This window comes from Anopheles moucheti, chromosome 3, assembly GCF_943734755.1.
Source record: "Anopheles moucheti chromosome 3, idAnoMoucSN_F20_07, whole genome shotgun sequence".
NCBI classification, from domain to species: domain Eukaryota; kingdom Metazoa; phylum Arthropoda; class Insecta; order Diptera; family Culicidae; genus Anopheles; species Anopheles moucheti.
The window spans coordinates 3,738,211-3,765,918 of NC_069141.1; the positions used below are offsets into that span (position 1 = coordinate 3,738,211).

The 27,708-nt window shown below is 41.2% G+C and overlaps 3 protein-coding genes and 1 pseudogene across 3 annotated transcripts; 2 read left to right on the forward strand and 2 right to left on the reverse strand.

Annotated features, from left to right (window-relative positions):
• The first annotated feature begins 73 nt into the window (after positions 1–73).
• Positions 74–1,386, forward strand: LOC128303851 (serine/threonine-protein phosphatase 2A activator). The gene is made up of 3 exons (XM_053040928.1): positions 74–164; positions 230–738; positions 804–1,386. The coding sequence occupies exons 1-3, from the start codon at positions 152–154 to the stop codon at positions 1,326–1,328; spliced, it is 1,047 nt and encodes a 348-aa protein (XP_052896888.1). The 5' UTR covers positions 74–151; the 3' UTR covers positions 1,329–1,386.
• A 154-nt stretch (positions 1,387–1,540) lies between these two features.
• Positions 1,541–2,600, forward strand: LOC128303892 (probable NADH dehydrogenase [ubiquinone] 1 alpha subcomplex subunit 12). The gene is made up of 4 exons (XM_053040975.1): positions 1,541–1,723; positions 1,831–2,008; positions 2,073–2,157; positions 2,221–2,600. Exons 1-4 carry the CDS (start codon positions 1,629–1,631, stop codon positions 2,292–2,294), a joined length of 432 nt encoding a protein of 143 aa, XP_052896935.1. The 5' UTR covers positions 1,541–1,628; the 3' UTR covers positions 2,295–2,600.
• Positions 2,601–4,894: 2,294 nt separating this feature from the next.
• LOC128305819 (thioester-containing protein 1 allele R1-like) lies at positions 4,895–11,693 on the reverse strand (annotated as a pseudogene).
• A 5,777-nt stretch (positions 11,694–17,470) lies between these two features.
• On the reverse strand, positions 17,471–25,341 carry LOC128300733 (protein amalgam). Its single transcript, XM_053036905.1, has 9 exons — positions 25,272–25,341; positions 24,854–24,972; positions 23,483–23,668; positions 22,905–23,103; positions 22,355–22,486; positions 21,133–21,252; positions 20,867–21,037; positions 20,512–20,715; positions 17,471–17,812 (listed from the first exon to the last, which is right to left on the reverse strand). Exons 1-9 carry the CDS (start codon positions 25,339–25,341, stop codon positions 17,547–17,549), a joined length of 1,467 nt encoding a protein of 488 aa, XP_052892865.1. The 3' UTR covers positions 17,471–17,546.
• Positions 25,342–27,708: the final 2,367 nt, after the last annotated feature.

Here is a 27,708-nt window from a genome sequence, read left to right on the forward strand (position 1 = left end):
AGTGCGCATTTCGTCCTCGGAACGCGCTCCACCTCTTGAAGTTTTGACAGTCACGGCGACCTTGATGGTACAAACAAAAACAACTCACTTTTACCAAACACAGCATAAAAGCTCTTCTGTGCAGCAATACTTGTGATTAAACCAACGCGGAATGGCTGAAAGTGGTAAGAATGTTGGTATATCTTCGTTTGAGAAGCATTGCTGTAACCGAAAGCTGTGTATGTTGCAGGTGCTGATGGTGAACCGAGGCGAGAGTTTGTGGTGCCGGAAAAGCTGGTCAAATCTCCCACCGATATGGAGCTGTGGAGAATGTCCGAATGCTATTATGATTTACTGGGATTTATCAGCAGCATGTCGGTCGCATTGCAAGGAACGCGCAACAGTCAGGAAGTGCCGTTACCTCCTACTGTTGAAAAGCTCATGAAGGTTTTAGATCGACTGGAACAGCTGGCAATCGAAACGCCTCCTGTTGATCAACCGGCTCGGTTCGGTAACGTTGCGTTCAAGAGCTGGTTTCAGAAGATGCAGTCGGAAAGCAAGCAGCTCATTAGCGACGTACTGCCGGATTCGCTGAAGGACGCTACTAAGGAGCTGTGTGTCTATTTTGTCGATTGTTTCGGGAATCCAACACGCATTGATTATGGTACCGGACACGAGTTGGCTTTCATTATGTTTCTGATGTGCTTATTCAAGATTGGCGCTTTCGAGCGTAAAGATGAAGTTGCGGTTGGTTTAAAGGTAAAGCAATGGAGGTGTATAGACAAAAATAGAATTTAAACATCTTTTCAAATATTTTTTTACAGTTGTTCCAGCAATACATTATATTAGCTAGAAAGCTACAAGTGACGTACCGTATGGAACCGGCCGGTAGCCATGGTGTGTGGAGTTTGGACGATTTTCAGTTCGTTCCCTTTATATGGGGCAGTGCGCAACTGGCCGTGAACAGTCCGATCGAACCGGCCCAGTTTGTGGAAGAGAAATCGATCGCAAAATACAAAAAGGAGCTCATGTTTGTCAGCTGCATCGACTATATACAGCAGGTTAAGACGGGCCATTTTGCCGAACACTCGAATCAGTTATGGAGCATCAGCGCTGTCCCGCAGTGGTCGAAGATCTCTACCGGGCTCATTAAAATGTATCAAAAGGAAGTGTTATCGAAGTTTCCCGTCATTCAGCACGTATACTTCGGATCGATCCTTACGCTTAAAACGGTCAAACCGGGTACGATGTTGCCCAATCCAAGGCTAGGTATGATTCCCCGGCAGCATGCTCCGGCACCGCCGGCAGTACCAGCACCTCCAAAGTTCCCCGGTGGTGATGGAATGTGATAAAATTGTGTATTACACATGCTACTAGTTTTTGATTGTTCGAAGAATAAAATATTGAAAATAATCCTTTGGATTCGAAGATAAATTGGTTGAAGAATAGCTAAAAATTAATGATTTTTCCAAAAACAGCGACAGTTTGCTCGGGCAGGCAGTAGAATACACCCTAACGATTTGTTTGACGTTTCGCAAAAGCAACGTCATTTTGACAGTTCTCCATCAAAATATCGTTCTCGGGAAGTAGCTCGGAAAGAAATTTTGTGACCCTTTCGGCGGCGATTTTTTGTGTTTCTTCGCCACAGCATGTCCCGTTACGTAGGCTTGAATAAGCTTGGCAAGCTGTTCAACTATATCCGCGACAATGGAGGTATCCGGGCTAGTTTGTATAAGCTGTACAGGTGTGTAAATGGCCGAATATCAACTTATGTAATAGAGCCTGCTAACGATGTACCATCGACGATGCCACTGCTGTCTATCAAAACAAACCATCTTTTGCTCGTTTCAGAATGGATGAGATGAAATCGGGTCGTTTGGTCGGTGAAGATAAGTACGGCAACAAGTACTACGAGGACCCGTCACAATTTTATGGCCGTAACCGTTGGGTAGAGTACGCACCGCACTGGAACCTTGAGTACGACGGTTCTCAAATACCGTCGGATTGGTTTGGTTGGATGCACTACAAGGTAAGAATTGCGTTTTAAATAATCGCAACGTTGTATCGCGGAAAACTTCTGATCTTTGTTTCAGACTGATCTGCCACCGAATCGGGACGGAAACCGTCCGCACTATTCGTGGATGATGGATCATAGTGAAAATGTGTCCGGAACTAAAGGTAATGCATTGGAACGATTCGTTAAGCGTTGGGTAAAAGCATAACTACTTTCTTTTGTTTCAGATGCGTACATGCCATACTCAACAACTCGTCCCAAGGTAGAAGCATGGGATCCGAAAAAGTCGCTACAGAAATGAAGTGTTGGTTTGCTGTGTTAAATCCCATATAAAATCTTGTAGAAGGTTGTACATAAGAGGCTTCCGAAGTCGTTACATCGTTAGCAATCGTTACAATATCAGTCCGAAATTAGTTCTGCTTTGAGAAAGTTGAATGGTAAACCATTTCTTTATAGTTTGCTTCGATTGCTGTATATGCTGCGTCTATGGGAGAATTAAAATCAAAGTTTTTCATAGTGGAAAGCACAGTGCATCTTCCAAATAGAGCTTAGTATGATAGGAAGTTGGTTTGGTTTTGGAGTATGGTTTGTTCCGGACTGTAAGTTTAAATCGTCTTTGGAGGATCGATTAATCGTGGAGCGCATCCCTAACAACACCAACGGGTGTGCTTCTGTCCATCTTCAGGAAAATACGCTTGTTGCCCTGTGATATACTACCGAAATCTTGAATGTGTGGTATCGCGTATCTGTGCGGTTCTGTTGCTGCATTCAGGTTTCTATAATCGATCGACGTTTCAGATAAAGTATTGTTGCACCACGGATTAAGAAACTCTTGTAATTTATTTTTACCGTTAATATGTATAACAGGTGATAAACGAGAAGAGGAAAATAATGTCATAAAATTCAAACATTAGTCCAGTTTCTGGAGCCTAGCTTCCGCTTCCTTGCCTTATTTATTTCCTACTGAACTCTCCTACGCTCTCCCGTTGACCGTTCCCAAAATACCCAACTAAGCAAAAACATATGTTACGCCTAACGCGCCTAAGCCAGTTCGAATTTCAGTTGGCCGTAACAAGTACTATCACTGAATTGTTTTAGTATTTGTGTGTACCTGTCATACGCACTGCATGTGGCTCTGGATGGAGATGCTGTGTTGTTCACGTTCTTTATCACTCAGTCGCGTATAGTCAGTGGCGTCAGTTGATATCTACGAGCAGGTCGAAGTGTTTTAGAAAGTCTGCTCCTATTACGTGCGAATCTACATCGGCTATAGTGAAAGGCCAGGTAAATTGTTAGCTCAATCCAATATCGAGAGTGATATATTTAGTGCCATAAGTAGCGATCTGGCTACCGTTTGCACCAAAAAGTGTTGCGTGACGGCGTCGGGTTCATCCTTTGTCTGTATTACCAAAATGGTGGTATTACCAAAATCTCCGCACCCGTGTTGATTAGAAATCTAGTGTGCGTCCTGTGATCGTTGACAAAAATGCGATCAATTTTTCGTTCGGTTCAAGGGTCATACGGTTCAGCTTGATGCTGGTATTGTTCTCATGGTGAGTAGTGCTTGAGTTTAAAGGTGAGCTGGTGTGGCGGTGCATTATGCGTGGCGTCCGATAATAGCTAGTGCATACGTTATCGAATGAATTATCGTTGATGAGAGATTCGGGATAGTTTGTGTTGCGGAGAGAGAAATGAACTACTTTTTTCGGGAGTAAACCGGCAGCCGCTCTTTGTAAAAAGATTCATTTGCTGGAAGTATCGTTAGGATGCTCTTTCTCGCACTTATCGGGCTTGTTGCCATGGCGATAGTGATACCAACAGAGCCATCGGCGCGGTGCTCTCGATGGTGTGCGTGATCGCGATGCACTTAAGGTTTGTTGTCCCCATGATCGCCTTTGGGATGGTGTGTGTGTGTCTCTTTCCGAAAACGAGCAGCATCGATCAGCTGTTCGAACTTTATCTAATTGGCGTGATAGAGCTTCGATGCCAGCCTCTAACGTGCACTTGCACTAGCACTCGTTTCACTTGGGCTAGATGTTACACTACTTGGAGCTTCGAGGATTTTGTCTGCTACCTTTGCTTGATCATCTAATGACACAGACGGCATAGCGGCGATGATGGAACGTGCAGTGATCGGCAAAGCCCGGTGCCATATATTAGCAAGGACATTATCGAAACATCTTTCTCCACCCAGACGGCGCATCTCTGAAAGGACTAGGCTTCCGATCGCCGGAAAGTAGGCTTGTTAATCGTTGGTTTTCCGTCGGCCATAAATATTCCAAGAAAGCATTCTTCATCGTATCGTATCTGTCGGACGTTTCCGATCTATTACATGTTGCGATTGCGGAATGGAAGAATTTCGCGCGAGTGCCAAGCGCAACGATTACAGCATTGAATTTATGTCGATCAAGCATAGCGATCGTCGATAGCGTTAAGCTATTGACATAAAATGCTGCTTCTAAACAGACGAACCACGTCTCAACGACTTCGGTATCAAAATCCGGAAAGTTAATTTTTGAAAGTGTGTAACGGGGGTACTGAGTTTCTTCCTCTTTCGGCTTTCTGTCGATCGTTGGCTGGCATTTTAGCAAAAACTATCGTAAACGTAAACTACGCGTACACGGAGTGATAGTTTTCGCGGCACACTTAACAACGTGACGGTTCTATGAAACAAAAGGAATCTTTCGCGGTTTCGGTCGCTCCCTACGCGGTTTCCTCGTGCAGGAGTTCACTTCTTCGGATTAGATATGTTTCCGATACTCCACACATTAGAATGTTAAGTGTTAGATATGATTTACAATTCAAATGAGAATTAATACGCTCAGAAGAAGGTATCAAACTACAGAAGATGTTTAGTAATTTAGATAAAAAACATTTTATTTCGTTTTGTTCATTACAACACGATCGAATAATTGCCTTCCATTAAGGATATCGGAAATTGAAAACACATTCTGATGCTCTTGTTTAGGTCGTAGTTCCGATTTGCTTGAATGCAATATTAGCTGTAATAGCATAGCGTGCAAAAATGATATTAAAATCTTTTACAAGATTGCTACCCAAATCATACTTACACGCATCAGCTAAATCGAACACCTTAATTGTACCGGGTAGCTGACGAGTTCTGACATTCTGCCGAAATCCGGTCACATTGAAGCATTTCTGCTGTACACCAATCTCTTCGAATGTAATCGACAGTTGTGTTTCGTCGTTTCTCAGTACGGTAGCCTGCGAACGACAAAAATGTAAAATGTATTTTGTATCTGGAGTTTTCACAACTGCACCACTTACCACTACATCGGGTAGTTGATTTAACTCATCCACGCTGTCGTCCAGTGCAATGTACCCGGTCGGGAATGAGATCTCACAAGTAACCATTTGCGTTTTGTCGTAGAATCCTTTCGGCAGAAAGCGAATGCAAATGCGCCAATCGGTGTAATCCTGGTTGGAGGTGTCGTACCTTAACAAGTCGATGTCGAACTTTTGCATTTGCTTGGCCACACTCTCCATGTAACTATAGTTGATTTCAACGGCTCCCGAAATGGAACCAATGATCGAGAAGCTTACCGATCGGGTGGTCGATGGAAGCTTCAGCACGTGATTGCTGCTATAGTGCTGCAGTTCATATTGCTCTATCTCACCGGTTTTATCCCTTGCGGTGATCAATGCAGTGTATTGCTTTTCGAGAAAGGTAGTATGTTTTGCATAATCGATCAGTGCACGGAGCGCAATGTGAGAGTTGGGTGTAACGGCCGGTGTCGCACGACGGTATGGTTGCCCTTTGATCCAGTTCACTATTGGAGCTGCGTCAAATAGGTTCTTTCTAGAGATCATCAGGAGCAACACATATGCCGTTGTTTCTAGATCTGACGCATAAGCTGTAGAATTCCACCACATCTTCAAGCTGGATGAACTTTGCATTTTCCGATCTAACAGCTCACTCAGAATGTGGGACAAACTTTCGTTGATCAAGGCAATATCTTCATCTCCTGTGATAGGTTTTAAAAAGAACGACAACACGTGTCCAACCAGTGCTAGGTGGTACGGGTCTCGTAGTGTGGAAATCTTGGAAAGTAGGTAGGTTTTTGCTTTGTCGATAACCGAAACGTAACGCCAGGTGGAGCTCCTCATGCCGAGATACGCCAACAGCACGTGAGCAGTCTTTTGAATACGTTCTAGCTCGGTTTGCTCACCGTCGTCAGTGCAGAAATAACCATTGGTTGCCTGTCTGTTCTTTAACCAATTTAGCGCATCTTCAATAGAGGTCACGATAGCTGCACTCCTGAGATGTTCATTAGCATGGGTTAGTGCTTGTACTGCGATAACCGTATCCCAACATTTGGATGCGGGCACATGCTGTTCGGGAATGGCATACGACCCACCCGTTTGGGCATAAGTTAGGATATCAATAACCGTTTCGTTGGCCATTGTTTTTGCTAAGGTCTGTCGTTCGCTCCAATCTAATCGTCCTAATGCCAGCACGTCCAATGTTAGGGAAGCCTTCATGGCCATTGTGAAAGGATCTGCTTGGACGAGCTTGTCCAACAGTATGGTCGCCGGGAGTGTAGCAATTTGAATTTGTGCACGGTGTAGTGATACAGTTACCTTCTCCGACCCATCATCGATCGTGTTCGGAATGGGTATTTTAATATCGTCCAAACGATAGGTGGAATTTTCCACGTTAAACAATCGAACAACACTGCCCATTTGTTGTACACTCTCTGGAATAGTTCGAAGTATAGTTTCTGCACTCGCAACTACGTCACCTTTGGTGTAGGCATTTGCCTTCAGCAAGATCGAGCCCAGCTTCTTCGGACGTATCAGGTACTCTGCACGCTGTACCTCGTACGGCTGCAGTCTACCGTACACGGTTTTCTGAATAGCTGGTGGAAGTTGATACAAAGTGAAGATATAGCAAACAGTGGTTAATGTTAAAGGTAATGGTGTACGTTTTGCCACTTACCATCTGTACGTCCAGAGTTGTTGAGGAAGTTGAATTCATTCGCTTTGTTCAAAAGCTCCACCAGTACAAAGTCCACTGATTGGGCACGATTATTTATTACGTAAATATCGACGGTGACTGGTTCCAGCTTTTTTGCGGAGTACGGGATATGCAGGTAGATCTCTATATCCTGCTGACGTTGCCATTGGATTGGTTGCGCAATGCCGAGTCCACCGGTGAGACTAAACGCAAATGCACTTACGGTTACCTGATTGATGTGTGGAAAAAGATGGAATCGGAACGAGGCCTTGTGGTTTCTGGGCAGGAAAGTAAATTCATTAGCCAAGAATAGTTGTAATTAACCAACAAGTTTGACCATATACCTCGTGACCCTTTCATCCCAGCGAAGTAGACGATTTATAGGTGATGATGTACCGATGTTCGAATTTCCATCTTGTTGGTTGTCTATGTCTGATTGTGGGAGCGATGGCATCACTTTCAACTCGTTGATGGACAATGGGGAAAAATCTTCAGTCTACATAGAAGTGTACGATTTACTAGAATATGTCAACAATAGTGGCGTCCCCTGATTGTACCTTACCTCTGGATACACTGATCCATTAAACATGGCACGAGCATAGATGCATTTTAACTGGGTCTCATCCAACAAACCTTCATAAACTGCTATACCAACGCGACATTTGTCTTCATCAGTGAATACACTTATGTTCGTACCATCCATTGATAGACGTACCTAGTCGTAAAAGGTGAGAGAAACCATTTACATCATGTTTTGCTGCATAGTTCTATCTGCATTAGATTACCTGCTGATCTAGCTCAGGTTCCTGGTAGGAAGTGGAAGTTTGCACCAAAGTTGTCTCAAATCTAGCAAATACGTACACCCGCTTCACATCACGCGGACGAATCAACGGGACATAATGTTCGTGATAGTTTTGAAGATTGCAGTTGATGAAGAGCGGAATGTTTTCGCCAGAGTGTTTCCTAATCACCACCAGTACACCGTCCATCGGGTGTGAAGATACGAATGCTAGCTCCAAACCGTCTCTCGTTTTGCGATGTATAGATTTCACATCATACACGTAGAGCTGTGGACTGTAGGCTGGTTCTAGGGTTAGTGTAGTGGCCACATCCTGATATACAACGCGAACCGTTAACAGCTCCGTGAAACTATCGGTTGGAATTGATAACATTGCCGTATCGTCATTATCCAACAGTGTTACGAACTGTTTAGTATTGATAGAACCGTCGTTATCAAACTTGGCACTAACATAAACCTTTTTGTGTACAAGTTTTAGCACTTCCAGAGGTTTTCCATTTGCTTTCATCGCTCTAATGAAAAGTGTTGCATTTTGGCCTGGTGTGAAGTCAACCGTTCTCAGGACCTCCAATTTATACGGCGACGGATAAATTTTGATGGTTTTAGTGTGTTGGTAGCTACGTTGCGTTAATCCATTCGTAGTGACCACCGTTGCGTTAATGTGAACCATTCTTGGTTCAGACGCAATCATCTTCCGGAATAACTGATCAAGCGGGATTTCCATCTCCTTGCTTCCAGCAATGGTATATCTTCGCTCCACGATGAGATCAGCATCGCCGGAAATTGTCAATATTAATAATCCACTGATTGGCTTTCCAAATGTGTACATTGCTTCAACGCTCATCTTAATATCCGTCTGCCAAAACGTGTTCACTTCTCCCGTGTTGATCGTTATTTTGTGAATTGGAGCCGTGTACAGCATCACTCGAAAGCGTTTCATTGTGATCTCTTCTCCGATCTGCACGGTTATGTTCCAATCTCCAATGTCGCGATCATCGGCAAATAGATGCTGACCACTGTAGATGTCACTTGGGTAGAGCTGAGTAGCCCAGGACGCTACGGTGTGTTGTGCCATGTGCCGCAGACCTATCGTCAAGTTGAACGGTTGATCGGATCTTGCCATCGGTTTGTTCAGTTCGTCCGTTAGTAGAATACGAAACATCAAATAGTCTCCTGGTGTATGAACCACATCGCTTAATTGAATTAACACCTTCGGTTGCTGAGCCAGTTTGATTTGTCCCGTTAGCCGTGCTTCTTCAGCCGTTTTGGATGAGGTGACGATGTCTAATTGAATCGCTTCTTCACCAGTTGCGTGACTCCATTCGCGCGGAATTACGTAGAGTTGTACGTGCTTCGAACGGACTGTGGTGGAAACTATCACATCACCTTCTTCCAATCCGATGTTTTCTATCTCGAACGTACTGGCAGCAGTGTCCATGTTGGCTAATATGATGCTAACATTATCACTACCTGCAGACGATCCGGTAGTGAATATGGAGATGTAGTCGCTGGAAAAAGGAAATGTAACCTATGAAATTAACACAACACTTAGTTCTGTTTGGCAATGCTGCTATATACCCTTCTTCGGCAAACGCGGTTCCAGCGCAAGTACACGCAACTAAATAGTAGATCACTATTCGCGAGAGCATTTTGCAAACGCTCGCTTGTGAACGACAAATGAAGACTGACTTTCTTAAAACTGGAACTGATAGGCATTGGTAAGATTACCGTTGACCGGGAAACCCCCGGTGTCACGGAAAAGGTTATCAATTCTACCAATAGCTCTTACCTTGCCCTGGGCCGATGGATTTGTTTGGTTGTAGTTCAATTTTGATGTTGGTGTTGAAGTAATGAGACTAGTAGCGATGTAAGATGATGTAGAATTTTTCACTGTAAGCGAGAAATCATGTGACGAATTCATTCCAGTAGATTGATTCTAGTGTATTTTGATTGAGATTGGAGATTTCGTAATTATAAAGGATCTTCAAAGTCCCTAATTGATTAGACTTTGGAAACGATTAATGTTTTATGACCAATACAAACTTATAAATGATAAATATTTTTTTCGCGTTAATTTGATATATGGTTTTGCATTATAAAATTATTTATTTTGCATTTAAGTAACAGATGTAAGGTATAATTCAATTTGCATTGCCAGATATTTTATCACAATTACGTCACAAGAAATACTAGTCTACACATGTGAAACACTCGATGATGAGGAAAATTCTTTCATCGAAATGCTTCGACCAATATACACTTGGCGTGAGTTCTAAGACCAATCTGACTCATCAAGAATCGAGCGGAAAGTTTATGTGAAAGACAGCGAACATGTCTAATTTATTGACAGCTCCCATTAGCCTCCCAAACAATAAATCACGCACGGGCACCCTTGTCAGTTTTGGGACGTCTTGTTGGCCGTATCTTATCGGAAGAGCAAACACAATCATTAAGCTGTCTTATAGTGGATCAATGACCCTGGTAAAGGAATCGGCTATTGGAGACTGGCCTCTCGATGGAAAGTTCGCGTGTGTGCTCAAATAAGCGTTTGAATGCCGGGACTCGGGAATGGTACACATTTTCTCCTCATTGTCTTTTGTGCGTTTGGTCAGATGGTGCACTTATGTTGTAAAATAAACAACAAATATTTGCCCGCCTTGAGATGGTTGCATTGAAAGGGCAATAGTCTGTAAGCCGATTCGCCTTTTGGTCTTAGGTAATGTTCTTCATTCATGTTGGATGTTATTTTGGTGTATTTTGTCCGTTTTTTTAAAAAAAGAACAACATGTTGTTTGTGTGCTTCATTTATGTCACTTCAAGAAATGGACAAACAAAAATCAGTTAGTATTTTCTATATACCTCCTGATACATGTGCCAAATTTCCAGCAACATCTGCCACATCAAACAAATGCGTCGTCGGAAGGAACCAAACAAACAGACAGGATTGGAAACTGCACAGCAAAAGTTAAACACTACACCATCGCGGTTTATGAGCGTTGTGTGGCTCGCTGAAAATGGTTCGCTTAAAACGAATTGTGGCGTTTGCATCTGTGCGCCCGTTTCGAACGGTGGACTTACAGTCGATTTCTAATGCAATGCCAATGTCATGCTTCAAACTGGAACCGCGTTCGTGGCTTGTGAAGTGGTGCAGACTTTTGAAGCACGCTGCTGGTGAAAATGTTTTACGCCTCGAAGAGACGCGCCACGTGTGAAAAAACAATGCGAACGTCGAAGCCTTCGTGCCGGATGCAGTTGCAGTCGCCTGTTTATTGCGCTTGGTGCAAGTGCACCGCACGGACATACGGCTAGCCATACAAGCCTTCGTTCGTGCCTGTTCACGAGTGTCGAGCAGGGCGAAAATATTTGAACAACACCCCAACAACCGGAACCGGAATCATCCTTCCGTTTGGTAGGATTCTGTTGGATACGGACCTTTATGTTCGTATTATTAGGTGAAAATATACGATACAGGATAAACTGTGGCTAGATGTGTTGAACTGCCCGCGGACATGTTTTTCGTGAGTGATTTTGATGTGGGAATTGTGGGAAAAATTAAAATTTTTGCAAGGACTCAATAGTCTCAGGACATAAGTTCGTAATCTCTATACAATTTAAGCGAACACACATCATTAATAGAAAAAAGAGACCGCAGTCATTTAAAAGTCACAGTACCATTTTTAAGTGATCTGTCATCGGTATATGCTAAAGTATGGTAAATAATGCTATGAACATGCTGTTCCTTAAAGCACTTAAAGTAGATCTTTACTGTAAACGAATGCTCTGTACAGAATGATGCACTGCTTGAATTTCTTAGCAATGGCGCTTATGGAATCAAAATTTACATCACTATCTTTTGTGAGCCTGACAAAGTTCGTTACGAATGAGTGCATGAACGAACGCTGGTGATGCACGCTTACAGCCATTGTGTAAGCGGATGTTTATTATGTGGAAGAACCATGAAAGCCATTGTTAGCCGAGCCGAAGAGAAGTATCATAGCTTATTACGGAGGATCGATGTATGATGAAACGCCTGAACTGATTTGAAGGATTTGTTTTGTACTGTCTTGTGTGTATTTAAAATTGAAATCATTTACATCAGTTTGGTTGTACCTTGAAGCAGAGCAGAGGAAGTATTTGCAGATTTGTCTCAAAATTTAGTTAAAGATTGAAGTCTCTCAGCCTCTGATTTGGTTTCGTAAACTATTGATGATGAGTATAAGTACAGTATATTGGAGGAACGAATTTATCTAGAGGATATTTAAAATATTTGAAATACGTATCAGGAATTTAAAGAATTGAGTATCAAGGTTGGGGATCTTGGTATTCCGAATCAATCAAAATACCAATTTTCCTCGAATGATACAATAGGTAACACACAAACACGGTTATGGATATTAAAATTCACAGATATCGAGCCTTCTGGTAAGGCAAACCAAGTCGGATGTTCGAGATGTGTTTTTTTGTAGACTCAAATAGGAACGGAAAGTAGAACGATGGATATATTGAAACCAATTCAATATCCATATTTATTCGGGTTGTATGATATAATTACTGAATTTTTAATTTCAAATCAAATGCCTCCATAAGATGTTCACTGTTCGAGTAAGGCCCTTTGACAAAATCTTACTGCATCTGCCAGTTTCCAATATGCATTTTAAAACTGAATCTATTTTTGCATTTTATTCGAATGGTTCCGTTTTGCTATCGGACAATTTTTGTTGTATCGACTGGTCACCAAAGAAAATGACAAATTACAATATTGGAAAACACAAGAAAGCAACTGCAGTGCATAAATTACGAGACCGAGTAGAAGAATGTTAATTTAAGCAATTATGATTATTTTGCAAAATCAGAAAAAACACATGGAACTTGTTTCGTTTCCTTCTTCAACGGTAAGTTAAATTAAGAATGAAACCCCTCCTAATGGTAAGAGAAATCGTATCACTCGTACTGAAATGATTGGTACGAAGAGAGTTGGACAAAAAAGAAATTTTATCCATTTTCCAAAATAGATAAAACAAAGCAGATGTCATTATCAATCTGAAGAAAGAATGCATTACTGACACCATCCACAGTATTGGAGGATTTTCATTCTGTTTTTAGATTTTTAAGCCACCGCTTACCTTGAATTTTTGCGTCAAGTGCTTGGAAGTTCTTCGTACAGTGTTCAATTAAATATAAGATAAAGGAACACACATGTAAGATGTTTAATGCACCGAGAGTGTTTTAATTACATCCAGCTGTAAGTGCATTCAGGCAACAGAGACGAACGCTCATGGATGGTGCAATATTAAAATGGAGATGATAATGGGCGGCAGCATCAAGAACGATTGTAATTACGTCATACTTTCATTCGATACTTTCATCGTGTGATTATGTACTGCCTTCATATTCACACGTAATGGATTCGTAATGTATGCTTGTGTAGCGTTCTAGAATTTTGAGTGATTTACTTGATACGCAATGATGCGACGGTTCTAAGTTATATAATTTCTACAAAATCATGTCATTAAGACAAAGGAGCTACAAGACAAGCTACTTTGACAAAGAGCAAATAAGGGTTTTATAGATTCCTGGGATTATAGTTAAAGTAAGGTTTTTATAGTTCCTTGGTTTTAGTTGGTTTTTTATAATCATTGTTTTTTTTTGTGTGCCTAAATTAAATGGATTTTAAGATGACTGAGTGGTTTGAAAGACTTTAACAGCTGATCAAAACGGTTTAAAACTATTAAAAAAGAATTACAGTTTTATAAAAGGTTCTGTACTACTTACCGCTTACCGCTCATGATAGAAAATAAGAACCCAACAAGAACGGTTTGTAGTTTACATTTTCTTATGAATATTTGTTTTATTTCATCGGTAGGCTATGTATATATATTTATATATATATAGATCGTTTAAGTACTTTCATTTAACTATCTCTTGCGCTTTGCACAGTGGCGCCAACCCACACATTCACACCATCCCGTTGGCTCCATTCGACAACCGGCTGTTTTATTTCGTAATGGTAATGCTAGCATTAAATTATTTATTGTCTTGTTATTTTATTACTCAATGGAGATGGTAGATAGATTTACTATGTATGAATGTGTCGTTCCCGTATCGTTCCGTACCGTTGAACTTATTATATTCCCTTAGCGTTTGGTTTGATTTGTGTTGCTGTAAGTTCTTCATTTGCTTAGGATAGTGTTTGCTCATATGCCCTTCGTTCGCTCGTTTACTCCCACCGATCGTGCTGCGAGTCATTTGTGCTAGAGGATCGTAAATTTCTGTTGAGATAAGTTTTTAACATATGGCTTGATTTATGTTTGATATCGTGTTTTTTGTTGCAGTCATGATTTTTATTTAGCCCGTTGCAAGCAGCTTAGCGAACGTAGTGTAAACCATTTAGCCACGCATTTTTTCCCACTCGGTCAGACACACATTTCATTTAGCAAACGTTGTGTTTATCGATTAGTTGCTAGCGTATGTGTGATCCCAAACAAGTAATAATCAAGGGACGACCGGTGGTGTATTGTTAGCGGCGTCGGTCTTCACACGACAGGACCGGTTCAAAATCCCATCCGGACCAATCCCCGTAAAATGAAGTCTAGTAAGCCAGCAATGGCAGGCATTACCTTAGAAGGAAGTTGTGCCAGAGAGAAAGGGAATTATAAACGTTATAATTATAAACGCTGAATCTATTCAAATGCATTGCTTTATGTACAGTTCAACTTTGGTAAGTCACAATGCTTAATTTGCTGGTAATGTTTACAATATCCTGTCGCTTGAAATATCCATCATGCTTGGCTCGCGGAGCATTGCTCCAGTACTGAATTGTATTCAAGTAGTGTAATAACTTGTAATGGATTTGTTTCATGGTTTTTTTTTGTTGCGCTTGCTCTTCTGCTCACAAAACGGAACAATGTTTCGTCTAGCAGATATATGTTTTCAAACATCCTGAAAATCCACTTATATCACGTGCGTTCTTCGGGTTAAACGGGCTTTAACAAATTTAGCTACGTCGGTTTACGGCGGTTTGTGTGGTTTTATGTACTATTTTGCTTATATGTTTGTGGTTTGATCGTTTTGCTGTTTATTTCTTTTTTTTTTTCACGGAAGACATCAACATTTTTGTATGATCTTCTGTGTATTATGTTATGCTCTGCTTTATTACTGCTCTGTTATCTTTTCACTGCGAATTCTGACCACGCCCGACGGAATAATCAGTAAACGTTTAGCTTGATGTTGAATAAGTGTTGGTGATAGTAATAATTGTTTCAATTGTTCTTTTTCCTGTTTCATTTGCTTATATAGACTGGATAAGGTGTCACGAACAGCTTTAATATGGTGGAAAGAGTTAGGTGAGTACCAATCAAGGAGGAATAATTATAATTATTGAAAAAAAATCAATTGTGAAAATGTGAATGCTAATATCAGAAATTAGCTTCTGATACAAGAAAGTAAATACCAAAAAATTATCTGAAAGTATACGGGTAGCTCGAATCGAAAATATGTTACAGGTACGAGATATTTATGATGCGTGAAATAAATTTACTTGCCACCGTTGCGCTATTGCTTCCGTCAAACCCTTCCCGACAAGCACAACTTAATGTGCTTTTGAGGGGGAAACGGGCAACACATGTGTTTGTGTGCTACTGTAAAGCGGGTTTTCTTGGCAAGAAGTGAACCGGAAAGGGATTCTTGGGCCAGAGTTTTACGACTACAGCGCATTGCGTTGGGATTCAGGGTAAAGATGACGGGAGAGGGTGAATCGTACTGCTCAGGGAACCCTGTCAGGGAATTAATTGAGTTTTAATAAGTTTTAAAATAACTTCCCAAATTATTTGACAACATGACGCGTGCTGGTAATGATGAAGGCATTTTATAGAAGAAGGTGAACAAAATTAACCCTTCGTAATACCGGTAGAACGTGTGTCTAAATGGAACCGTTTAATGTGATGTTTCGACAGAAGAATAACTGTTGAAAGAATCTCAAAGAGAAGCATATTATTCCTCGAAGGTTTTGTCTTATTTTAAACTCAATATTATCTGACAATATATAGTAAATTGTTTGCTTCCAACTGCACATGGTTGTAAACATCTCAATTATCGGCCGGCTTGGTGTCACTTTCACCACGACAAAGGCTTCCAATACGGCTCGTGGCGGTTCACATGCTGTACTTGTTTACTCGGACAGCCTTGAAAGCTGATGCATAAACATTAATTAAAATTATAACGTAAACCACGACGCGACAGGCGGGTAAAATTAAGATCTCAACCATTGGTTCAGTGTTGTGTGGCTAACCATTTTGGAGTGGTGTGTCCTTGGATTACGCGGCTCCTATCCAGGTTGCGAAACATCCTTTCCCGGTGCGTGTATACGTGTACACGTCAAAAAGGGTTCATCTTCATTATCGATGCCGGTGGTTTTGGGTTTTTCGTTACATGCTTTTCCAACTTTTCCCGCACTCGTGTTACCATTGGCTGACGTTTCACAGCGAAGATAGAATATATCGACTTGCGAATATAAATCATGCGAAATAGGGATACTGCAACATTAATGATCGCTTTTGTTTGATATATAGCAGAAAAGGCTCAGTTCGTTATTCGATGCATTAATTAAAATTATTTCGATTCGCAAAACAATTTCAAAAGAATAAGGAAATCGAAATCATTGTGCGTGTTGGCAAGTTATACAGACATTTTCAAAAGATATTTGGAATTTTAGTAATACCTTTGATGCCTGTTCTGAAATTTCTTCATGCTATGGTGGAATGCATATAAAAATTAAAAAAAAACATATTCAATCAATTTAAAAACAATAAAATAAATTTGAACAAAAAATCATAATAATATAAAAAAACTATTTTATAAACATACCTGAATGGTATTCAACAACCCTCTTCCTTATAACGTTATGTACACAGTAACTAACACGGTGTGGTTTAAAGTTTGGCCACCCCCCACGCCCTTAATCTCCCGGGTTTTGTTTTGTACAAGCTCATTCATGCGTGATTAAACTATTCTGACTTTGACACTGTATAAATTTCTATTACACCATCGATTAAACGACATTTGCTACTCTCTCAATCGCTGTCCCTTGTAGTAACTTAGGCTCGTTTAGCTTTTTATAACTGTCCCTTTTTCTTCTCCTTGTTTTTTTGCTGTTAGTTATGTTTTATTACAAAGTGCACTTATATTTGTAACAAACTTTTCTCTCTAACTGAATACACATTCAACCCTCCACCGAGCCCTTGGAGGCTTTTAGTTATCGCCTATTTTCCCTGTCTCTCCACACACTCACTCACACACTCGGATACACTCAAACACACGTACATACCTGTGGGGCAGCGACCATGCGATCTGCGGCTCTTGTACGTGCCTCGGCCTGTTTTTGTGTAAATGATTGTAAGTAGTTTATTTAACAGCTGTTTTAATTAGCGCTAATCGCACACCCCCGCATACACACACACACAATCGCACAAAACCGTGATGGGGAACGATCGAATTGCATCAAATCGTTCATCACCGCCATCTTCGGGTGTCGCTGTGTCGTCACACGGTGCCCCGGTACTTTCTCCTCGCGTATGAACTATGGCGTGTGCATTATTGTGATCCCGGCGTTGGTACGCTTTCTCCGCACACACCCGACACGAAGCATGATGGGGGTAGGGATACTCGAGCGTGTTGTGCGCGCTGCGACTAATTTTGTCCATACTTATTGGCAACGTACACCACCGGCCATTTGTAGCACCCGAAATGGCGGCGAGGTGGTTCGCTTCCATAACACAGCTTCATGTAAACGTCAGCAGCATCAACAGACTATAAATCATTAGCAAACAACAACTAACGAACGCGACCGTGCGCCTGTGGCTGAAGATGTCCATCGCGCGGGATTTGTTGTTCAGTATCCAGTGCGGTTGGCGCGATGGGATCGGTGCCGGCATTTGCGTGTTGCGTGGCTTCTCCAACCCACCGTTGGTACCGCCCGGACCGCCCAATCCGTTTCCGGTGCCCATTGTGGCACCGTTCATACCTACTAGCCCATGACCGCCGTTACCTGCGTGATGAGAAGGAGAGAACGAGAGAGAGATCATTTGTTGTGAAATGTTTTTACGAATGTGTGCATATAATTGCAATGTGCACTTGGGCAAAATGTCACACGGTGGTTTCTAACATTTAATTTTTAATATTGAAATCATGCAAACTTTTTCAAAATATCGTTGTATACTGTTGGTTATGTTGAAATATTGCATTATATTGCTGCCATGTTTAAGAAGCATATTGGAATGAAGCTGTTTTAAATATTCGAATCTAGGTGCTATAATATTTTTCTTTATTTATTACAAATAAAAACACTTCTTTGGACGTAAAGGGTGTCTCCGTGACACAATATTAAAGTGGACCGCGTATGTTTGGCGTATGTCGAAACCGGGTGCAATATCATTCAGACTTCTAAGTTATTAAGTGAACTTTCTACTTTGGCCGTTATACATTCAGAAATTCAGGCGACTTTAAATCATTTTGCTTAACTTCAAACAAATTAAAACAAATTTGTTCGTATCAAATAACCGACAAGTAGGAAATGTTTTATGAATTTTGTAAAACTTTTCAACCCATGTGTTGCTGACAATAAGGTGTCGTGCCATCATTCTCCATAAATAAATAAAAAGTGTATTATTCACCAAATATTTAGAATGAAAGAATTTCGAGAGTGAAAATTGAACACCGGGAGTCTTATTAATATTATTTTTTAAACTACGCGCTTTGTAGAATACCATGCGCCTCCATCGAGCTTGGTATTGCTTCACCAGCTCGTTTTCGGAAAAAGGGTATAATTCACTTAATATTTAGAATAAAGCAATAAAAAATAAAAAAGAAAGAGTGAAAAATGCACACCAACTGTCGTATTTATAAATCAAATTAAAAAAAATGCGCTTTTTAGTACACCATGCGCCTCCATCGAACCAGATACCGCTTCACCAAGCACGGCTTGGAACACAACATAACGAAACGTGCCGTGCAGTGTCACGACCCCGCTGTTGTATTATTTAATTTTTGCCACCGAATGAAGGCTTAAGCAACATTATCACCGCGTTTGGGAGAGATTGAAAGCTGCACTCAAATAATTAATAACGAATATCCACTATCCCCACCGGGTTGTGGCAACGGAGGGCTACAAACAGAAGCCGTTTGGGATTGTTTTTTTAAATTGTTTTCCCAGATATTGGACGAACATACCGTTCTGGGGTGGGTTTTTTTTGTTGCACTTTTACCTCTTAACCTTATCATCCGTGTTCGTGTCATTAAAAATAAATAAATGCATGCGTTGATCGAGCTGAAGGACTTGATTTGTTCCTGAACTGTTTTGCATCCTTGCACGCACCAAAACCATTCCCGACAGCGATTGATAATCGTATCCTTTTTTTTCGCTCTGTCCGTATTGTTGCTTTGTTTAAAAATAAAAAGATCGCCCCTTGCCGCTGCACTGGTTTTTAATGAGGAATATCGGGTGAAAGCGGGTGCAATAGAGGAGGAATGGATAGAAAAGCGCAACACGCAAACACTGATCCGATGCACCGAAGCAGCATAAAATTGCACCAAGAGCTGATAATCACATCAATTAATTTATTGTTATGGGGTGTTTCATTGTGATGCAATAAAAATTAATTGAGCCTCCGCATCATAACCAGTGCGGCGGGTTTTTCAATTACGGCCAATCGATGCAAATGCATAAAGGAGTAAAAGGCCTAACGAAAAAAAATAAAACGCCGAGAGAGAAAACAACAGAAAAAGTAGAAAATGGAAAGGAAAAACAGCAGAGATTAAACAGCGAAAAGATTAAAGCGAGAGAAACAATTCGCCGAGCGTTGTGCCGTTGTTAAGCTCGTAAAAACATGAGCAAAATAGGTTAGGTGATTATTGTACGCATTTTGTTCCTCGGGTTTGTTGTACTAATGTGTGTTGTGTTTTTTTTATTGTTTTTAATCCATGCTTTCGCATCCGATCAGTTAATTAGCGTTCGCGTTCGCTAATCGTACACTGCATTGGGGGTGCAAATATCCGTTTAATGCAAGCGCAGTTATCGATGGCTAGCCTCTTTTTCAACGCGGACACAGATCCGGTAAGGACTTGTAGAGGAAATAATTGTTTTTCAGTGTTTGTATAATCTGTTTTTTTCAACGTGAATCTAGAATATCTGTGCAGTTATGACTGTGCCATTTGATAAGCCGCCAAAGCCGATACCAATCTGACATAATTAGTCAGACAAACGATTTATTTCTGTTGAGCAACAATTATTTTGTTTTAGTTAAATTATTAGACTAGCAAATGTATAAAGCAGGGATCGGCAAAATATGGCTGCATTTTACATTATTGCCCGTTAATGAAAATGTTCAAATAAATGCAAAACAGTTTTGGAATTTTCTTTAAAAACAATGAAAACTTCGATTGTTGCCTGGTGAAGTTTGTGCCAAGCTGCACTGCGTCCCAAAATGATAGCCAGCTTGTTAATTCTGGGTTATCTATAATAATCATTTATTAATTAAAAAAAAATCTAGAAGTTTGACAACCACTGCCGTAGACAAATTAAAGTCATTACGTCAAATTGTCAGACGTTTTAGTACATTAAATAGCAAATTAAACTTTGTGCTTCACTCACTCCAAAAAATAGTTTAAAGATTTCATAACATTCTTCATATTTAAGGCGAATTCATTAATCTTCCAGCAATGAAACGTCCCCTAGCGCAAAGATCTTACCTTCGTGCACTATCAAGCTGCCGAGATAATCATTCTCCTGTATGTGGTTGATGATGTAGGTATCCCGGTTGAAGGTGTTGGCGCCCTTGCCCGCATCATGGCCCTTACCGTGCGTCGAGTAGTGCTGCTTACGTCGCGGCTGCTTCACTGTTGACGGTACGTAAGGCGTTGGTGTTGTGGTAGGTTTCGGAGGTAGGTGTAGTTCTGCAAGCAAATGCACGAACGGAGAAAGGAGCAACTTGGTGAGCAAAGCGATACCGCACAGAGAAATCGTTCTGTCGCCGTAAATAAGCGTGCACGAACATTCGGCAACAAAGCTCTGATGGTGTTTGATGCAACGTGTGTGTCTACCTACCCTGCAAACGTATCCTAGCGTCCGATTTTCCCAACGCATTGATGCTTGAGCAAATGTACGGTCCAAAGTCGCCCTTGTGTAGATTTTTCACGGTCAAGTTTAGCTGCCAGGTGTAGGCGTTGAGCTTTTCCTCGCTGATTGTGTATTTTTCACCTTCGTATAGCTTCATGCCTGCAATTGTTTGCAGCCCATTGTGGTGGAATCGAATGTTAATGGATTGGTGGTAGGTTGAGAATGTACTGCTAGAAGCTGGATGAAAAACTTACCATCGTGCTTGTGCCAACCATTCAGCGGGGTAGGAAATGCCTCCACGATGCATTGCAACAGGACATGGCTTTCCACCGGTGCTGCTACTAGTTGATTTCCAGCCTTCACATTTGGTGGAACTGGTAGAGGAATGAGAATAATGTGATCATTATCGGAGGAGCATGTTGAAGATAAATTTCATCATGCTATGAAAGATAGTTGCGTAGAACAGCAAGATTATTACATCTGAATGCATAAGAATGACTATAACAAAATTCTATGCAAGTTATCCTAATACACTGTGCTAAATCGCTAACTGACATAAGGATTTTTTATAGTCTGAGGAATCGCTACTCAAAACACTCATTACACTCACATTCACCTCTGAGACAGGTACATTATCTAGAACTGATGAAATCCTGTGTCCTTAGCTCAAAAAAACTTGGCCCAGTATGTAGCCCTAACTTGTATGAGCTATTCATAGTGAGTGAGCTCTATGCTTAGTGAGCTCATCGAACTCACTATCGATCCACCAAGCTCCAGTGGACTGGTCATGTCAAGAGAATGGCAGCGTCTCAGCCCTAAAAGCCTTTTTATTTTATCCACCTGCAAAGAGGTGGCGTGCCCAACTTAAAAGTGAAAAATTTGAAGCTTCTGCCAAAAAGTTAGGGGAACATAATAGATTGCAAGACGACGGCACTCGACTATGAGACGCTCGGTTAAAGGACTCCTGCAGTAGGTCTAGTTCGCAAGCTAAAGCAGGGATTTTCCTTTATCATAGTAGCAATTAATTCATCCTGTATGCATTACACTTAATTCACTTAACTTATTAGCTATGTCCTTTACAGATAATAAGTTATGTCGGTTATGAAAGCTAGTGAATTTTAAAGATCCTGTTCTGATAAGATATCTTACTCATCTTATAGGTTTTGAGATCCTTTATGTGAATTAAAAAATCGTTGATAAGGTCATAAAGCAATTAAATAAATCCTAACGAATGAAATTAAATTTAAGTAAATAAAACCACGTGCGATCTGCTTGAAGCGAACATTCCCTGAAAATGATTCAAAATTTAACCGAATAGGAAAATAAAACACTTCAACCAAATCAACCCTTGCCCGAAAAAATCCACTTCATCTACAAGCTGCAAGCTCGGTGTGAAAAGTAACAAAATGAATTAAACTATTTGCCCTTCTAGCTGCACGGAAGATAATGAGAAGGGCAAACAAGTAAAATACTTACAGTTTACTTGCACATCGAACCGTTTGCTGACGGAGGGCGGTACACCGTTCGACGCTATGCACAGATATCCGCCCATGTCGGTCCGTTGCACCTGATTCAGGACGAGTCGTTCGCCCTCGACAAACTTTACGACTGTCGGGAGAAAAGAAAACAGAAGAGGGAAGTCACAAAGAGCAGTTACAAAAAAGGTTTAAAATCGATTTAAACTTAAAGAAGTGGAAGAAAGGAGGCGAAGAATGTGGAACGTTCAACGTAACACAATTCTACTCTTGGCGATTTGTGTGTTTCTTTGCCAGCAGGAAAACTTTAAAGTAAAGAGTAGATCGAAAAAAACAGGCCAATGTACGGGAATCTTTCCGCATTGTTCGGTAATTAACTGGCGTTGGATCTAACCTTTGGAGGTCAGCTGAGAAGTAGTTAGTAAATCAAACGCCATGTCAGAAACTCTATGGTTCCATGGCGGGAAAACGCAGGGAAAACGCGTGGAAAATCCAGATGAAAGTTTTGCTGCGTGTGTTTGTGTGTGTGTGTGTTTTGTCCCGAGAGTTACCTTGTTTTTCTCGGCCCTCCGTTCGCACGACGATATCCTTGCCATTCTCGCGTCTCCACTGTACGGCCGGTTCTGGTACGCCGGTCGCTTGGCACACCAGCTGCACGTTACCGCCCTCGTTGGCCACACCACCCTCGAGCGTGTTGGGTTCGTTTTCGTTCAGTATGTCCGGCGGCACGACGACGTCCAGGTTGCCCGACTGTAATTATGGTTTTTCTTGGTTAGTTTACAATGCAACGGTTCCGGGAATGGCAGGGAGCAAACCGCACCAACCATGTAAGTACATGGTGTGTCGGTCCATTTGCTCGATGCGAATGAAAACAAAAAAAAGGGCAGCATGATTCATTTCGCTATTCTTAGTAACACCCCCACCGGGATCATCAACGCTCTACCCCGTGCCATTTGCTAACTCGGTGAGCGATGGCCTTTTTTGTTGTTCGGTGGGGGTTTTTTTGTTGCTGTTTGTACCGACAATTTAACGCGGTTCTTAGCTTTAAAATCACAAGCTGTCACAGTGACGGGTTACGCTGTTTGCACATCTTGTTTCTTTCTGCCACACAGTTCATTCTCACGCTTACCTGATGCCGCATCGGGTCTGTGTTCACCTGACACATGTAGCTGCCGGAGTCGTTCAGCTGCACGTGCGATATGTGCAGCTTCCACGTGTTGTGGCCGTTGTGGGTGACGGATAGGCGCGGGTTTAGCGCAACCATGTGCGTGTGGATCGCTAGTATTGCCTTTGAATCGGATTTAATCCACGCAACCTAAATCGGCATACGAGTGGGACATTGTTAGTTTCTTGGTTTGAAATAATAGGAATTTTTCGCCATGTTAAAGTGGTATTAGATAAATAAAGGGACTTGAGCAAAGTTTTAAACTTTAAGTTCAAATCTGACATTTGATGTACTTGATGCGCTTGAACCTGAATTGCTATTTATGTACAACAACATTATATATTAAAATAAAACCCTTTTGTTGATGAGGTTTGAACTATTGAATAACGCAATAAATAATCATTTTCAGGAGAATAGGAGTCCTCATATTGTTGCGTTATGATATTGCATTCGTATATTAAACTCATATTGTGGCGATTTTTATCACAGAGTTAGACGAGGTAACGACGAAAGAATGTAAACTGAATGAAAACATTGGTATACGTCTGCTTATTCTACCCTGCTCCTAGATATCCTTTCTTTTTAATTCGCCTACTGCATTTAATTGAAAATTCATGCCGAACAAGCATGTTTCATAATGTAGCAGAAAATGTCAAAAAGAAAAATTGATTTTTATTTCCTTTTTCAAACTTTTATGCACGCTTTTCATTAGGCAGTGATTGGCCACTTTCTAGCGATGGGTGGGTCGACGGTAAATTCAGCCTGTCCGCTTTGTGCGATGGCGCGCTGCGTGTCAATAAAAGTTGGTCTTTGTTTTCAATAAATTTCCCAAATGAGATCATCAATAACTCCTGGCTGCGAAGCGGTATTAAATAGGCTTGGTTGGTGCTTTTGCTGAGCAGCGCATACCGTGCTACTGCATAGCTTAGAGTGCTTCGGTAGTCGTAAAGTAAAACAATATTTTGAACTCATCCTCGGGTGTGCCCTTGCTGTACGGAAACGACAGCTTCTACACGCAGAGCAATTTATAATTTAACTTAAGCATGTTCTACGTTTAGCTTCTATTTTAAGGATGGTTATTATTCCTGTCATTAGAGTTGGATCTAAACCAAGTGCCTTTTAAACATGCATAGATCTTGTGGAATTTCGCAATGGGTGCAATATCATTACCTTACGCAATTGCTATCAAATCTTTTTATAGAAAACCTTACTACCATATTTGTATTTATTGAAGTAAAAAATTAACTTTGAAATATCTTTTTATTTGATACTCAATGTTAAAATGCATTTTTTGCTAACAGAAAGAGATGATTTAACTGACCCATAATTACCTACCCTATATTGTCCAAGATTATTAACGACGCAAGTGAACGAAACGTCACGGCCCTGCGTCACCGTAAGATTGTCCAGCGGTGCCAAAAACTCCGGCTGTGCTTCCGTCTGAGTGCCATGTCCTATCGCAGCAAACACGAGCAGAACAAACAAAACGAGAGTGAAATAAGAACGACACCGATCCGTAGCGAAAACGAATGGTGAAAAACGGTAACCGATTTTCATCCATTCGCTTCCGAAGTTACGTTTGTTTTAATGGAACCAAAAAAAAAACACAAACACACAGAACTGAAGCGAAAAAAAAACGAAATAGGAACGCAACTGCGAACCGCTTTTCCGTTTATGTCATCCATTATGATTATTTACCGTCGCGCATAAATCATACTAATTCGAGAAATTAAATTTCGAATACAAAACTTACCGTTTACCAGCAGCACGACTAATGATATATTTAACAAAAGCTTTAGTTCGAGCAGATTTATGTATCCCATCGCTGCGGCCCTCACTGGTTGCCGTGGTGCATTCGGTTTCAATTTTTGCTCGCGCTTGGCTCTCACTCACTTGGTTTTGTTTGGTTTTGGTGGTGTGTTCTGTTGGCTGCCAGCAGTATTAGTACCACTATCACTACCTGCTACACTTCTTGAGCACAATTCGCCCGCTAATGCGCCACGGTAAAATCGGTCCTTAATCCCTGCTTTTATTCTCCTTCTTCGTTCTTCGCTTTATTTCGCGCCCAGAAAACTTCACACTCGTAGTCGCGCGTACCGGGAGATGAGTCACTACCACTTCGGTTGGCTTAAGCCGTGCTTCAGTTTCACACCATCGCACGCTGCTTCACTTGCTGCACTTATTGCAAATGCACCGGCGCCCATTGTTGCGGGAGAAAAATACTTCACCAGCGCGTCCTTACGAAACCATTCGCTGCTGCATTGTATCGCAGGCGGTTAAGGTACGAGAGACCTCAGAAGACCGGCTTCTCGAGCCTCAGCTGCAGCGGCATCGCCGCCCGACGTTTACCATCGCACCAAGGTTCTCACCCATTCACCATGCAACGGCAACGTACGGAACTCCACAAACCAGCACCCAACGACCCCGGCCGGCCGTTAGATCGCGCCCTCTTCAGTCGGCTCGCTGATGCGTGAACTGTGGGCGAGCGCGCGCGCTTTTATTCATCCGCGTAATGCACCGAAACAAATGTAACGCCCCCTCATCTCACTCACATTGGTTTTTTGGAGTGGACATTAAAATGTTGATTGCACGGGAAATACACTTTTGCACTGTTTCGTTCGCCTCCTTCCCTTCTCACATTTCACTACCCACGTACCCAAACACGCCGCGATTGGTCCGCTTTGCGGTGTGAATATTTAAAGATGTAAGCTGTGAAATGTTGGGAAATTTTAATATAGATTTGTTTTTTGTTTGTTTGTAATATTTCACTGAAAAATGGGCGACAAATGGGCGAAAAAATGCACACACTCACACATACTCATGCACAATGAGCGATGAAATATGGTGCGGTGTAAGTGAAAGGTTGTTAATTTGAAAATATGTGCAGCTGCACATATGCTTTTAGTGATTGCCTTTGCATGGGGAACTGAGCGGTCTTTGCTGTAGTTGGGGTAGTGCTCTACGTACGTATAATAGAAACATCGTAACGAGTACTTCAGAGCCTTTCTCGGTAATCCATATCAAATCCTGGGCAAGTGATAAAGACAATAAGACAATAAGTTTCATATGGAATGTGTAAAGCGATTTAATTCCTTTTGTACTTTATTTTTGGGTAGAAAAGGTGTTAACTTATTCATGATTTGATGAACATGTGGCGAACAAAATTGTTCCAAATCCTCGAAACATAGTTGTAACGTACCGAATGGTATGTGAAATATCGGCTAATGTTAATTAATAACAAGGAGTTTTGCTATTTCATTATAAACAGCAAATTTCATTATAATTCCATGAAGTTTGAGACTGCCAAAGTTACAAAAACAAACATCTAGAAGCTTAAAATAAAAATCTCTTAAGGCTTCGATAGGTTTGATCTGAATCCAATTTTTACTTAATCTTGCACTAGAATTGCTTACTGATCTTGATCTAAAAGCAGAGATCTTTGAAAAAGGATCAAGATCGTAAAGTTACAGTAAAGTTACGAAAACCAGAAATGTCAGGTCTTGCCTTTTTTAAAGTTGTAATGTCACTAAAGAAACAGAAGAAGTTCGTCCGATATCCATCTAATGCACATTAAAAAAAGAATTACCTTCTGTCGTAATTACTATCCTGGAGTATTTTTAGATTGATCCAAAAGACATGATGTAGTGTTTTGTCAGAAGTTCAGCTTTGAGCCGTGATATATTCAAACTGATTTGTTTTTTATCAAATCGATGGGAAAGAGAACTTAACAACCCGAATAACATTGAAGACTACCTCTAGGTTCCTATTTCGACATTTCATGTTGATAAGGTTAAGGCATCTAAGGGTCTAATCTATTTTTGTGCATCTGCTTCATAAATTCTGTAAAACGTTTTAAACTTCTGCTATTACAAACGAATTCATTAGAATTCATCTGTAAAAGCCAACAAACCATCAGGCGTAGTAACGAGGCTATGTAATCATTGCACCAGCTTCTGAGACCGCAAAGTGTCACGATGGTGATGGCCAAATAGTGTTTGAATAATTCAACTAGTCCTCACGTACGGTCGGGTGTCTGGTGGCCGGCTCCACTAGCGGTTTCTTCGCCGAAGCATCTCCCATTTCGCTTATTCGTGACCCGTGCCACGAATATGAATATGAAATCTATTTCCGAGCCGTGGGACGCGGTTTCCGATGGGCGTGAAATGGCACCCGGTGCGGTTTTAATAGCC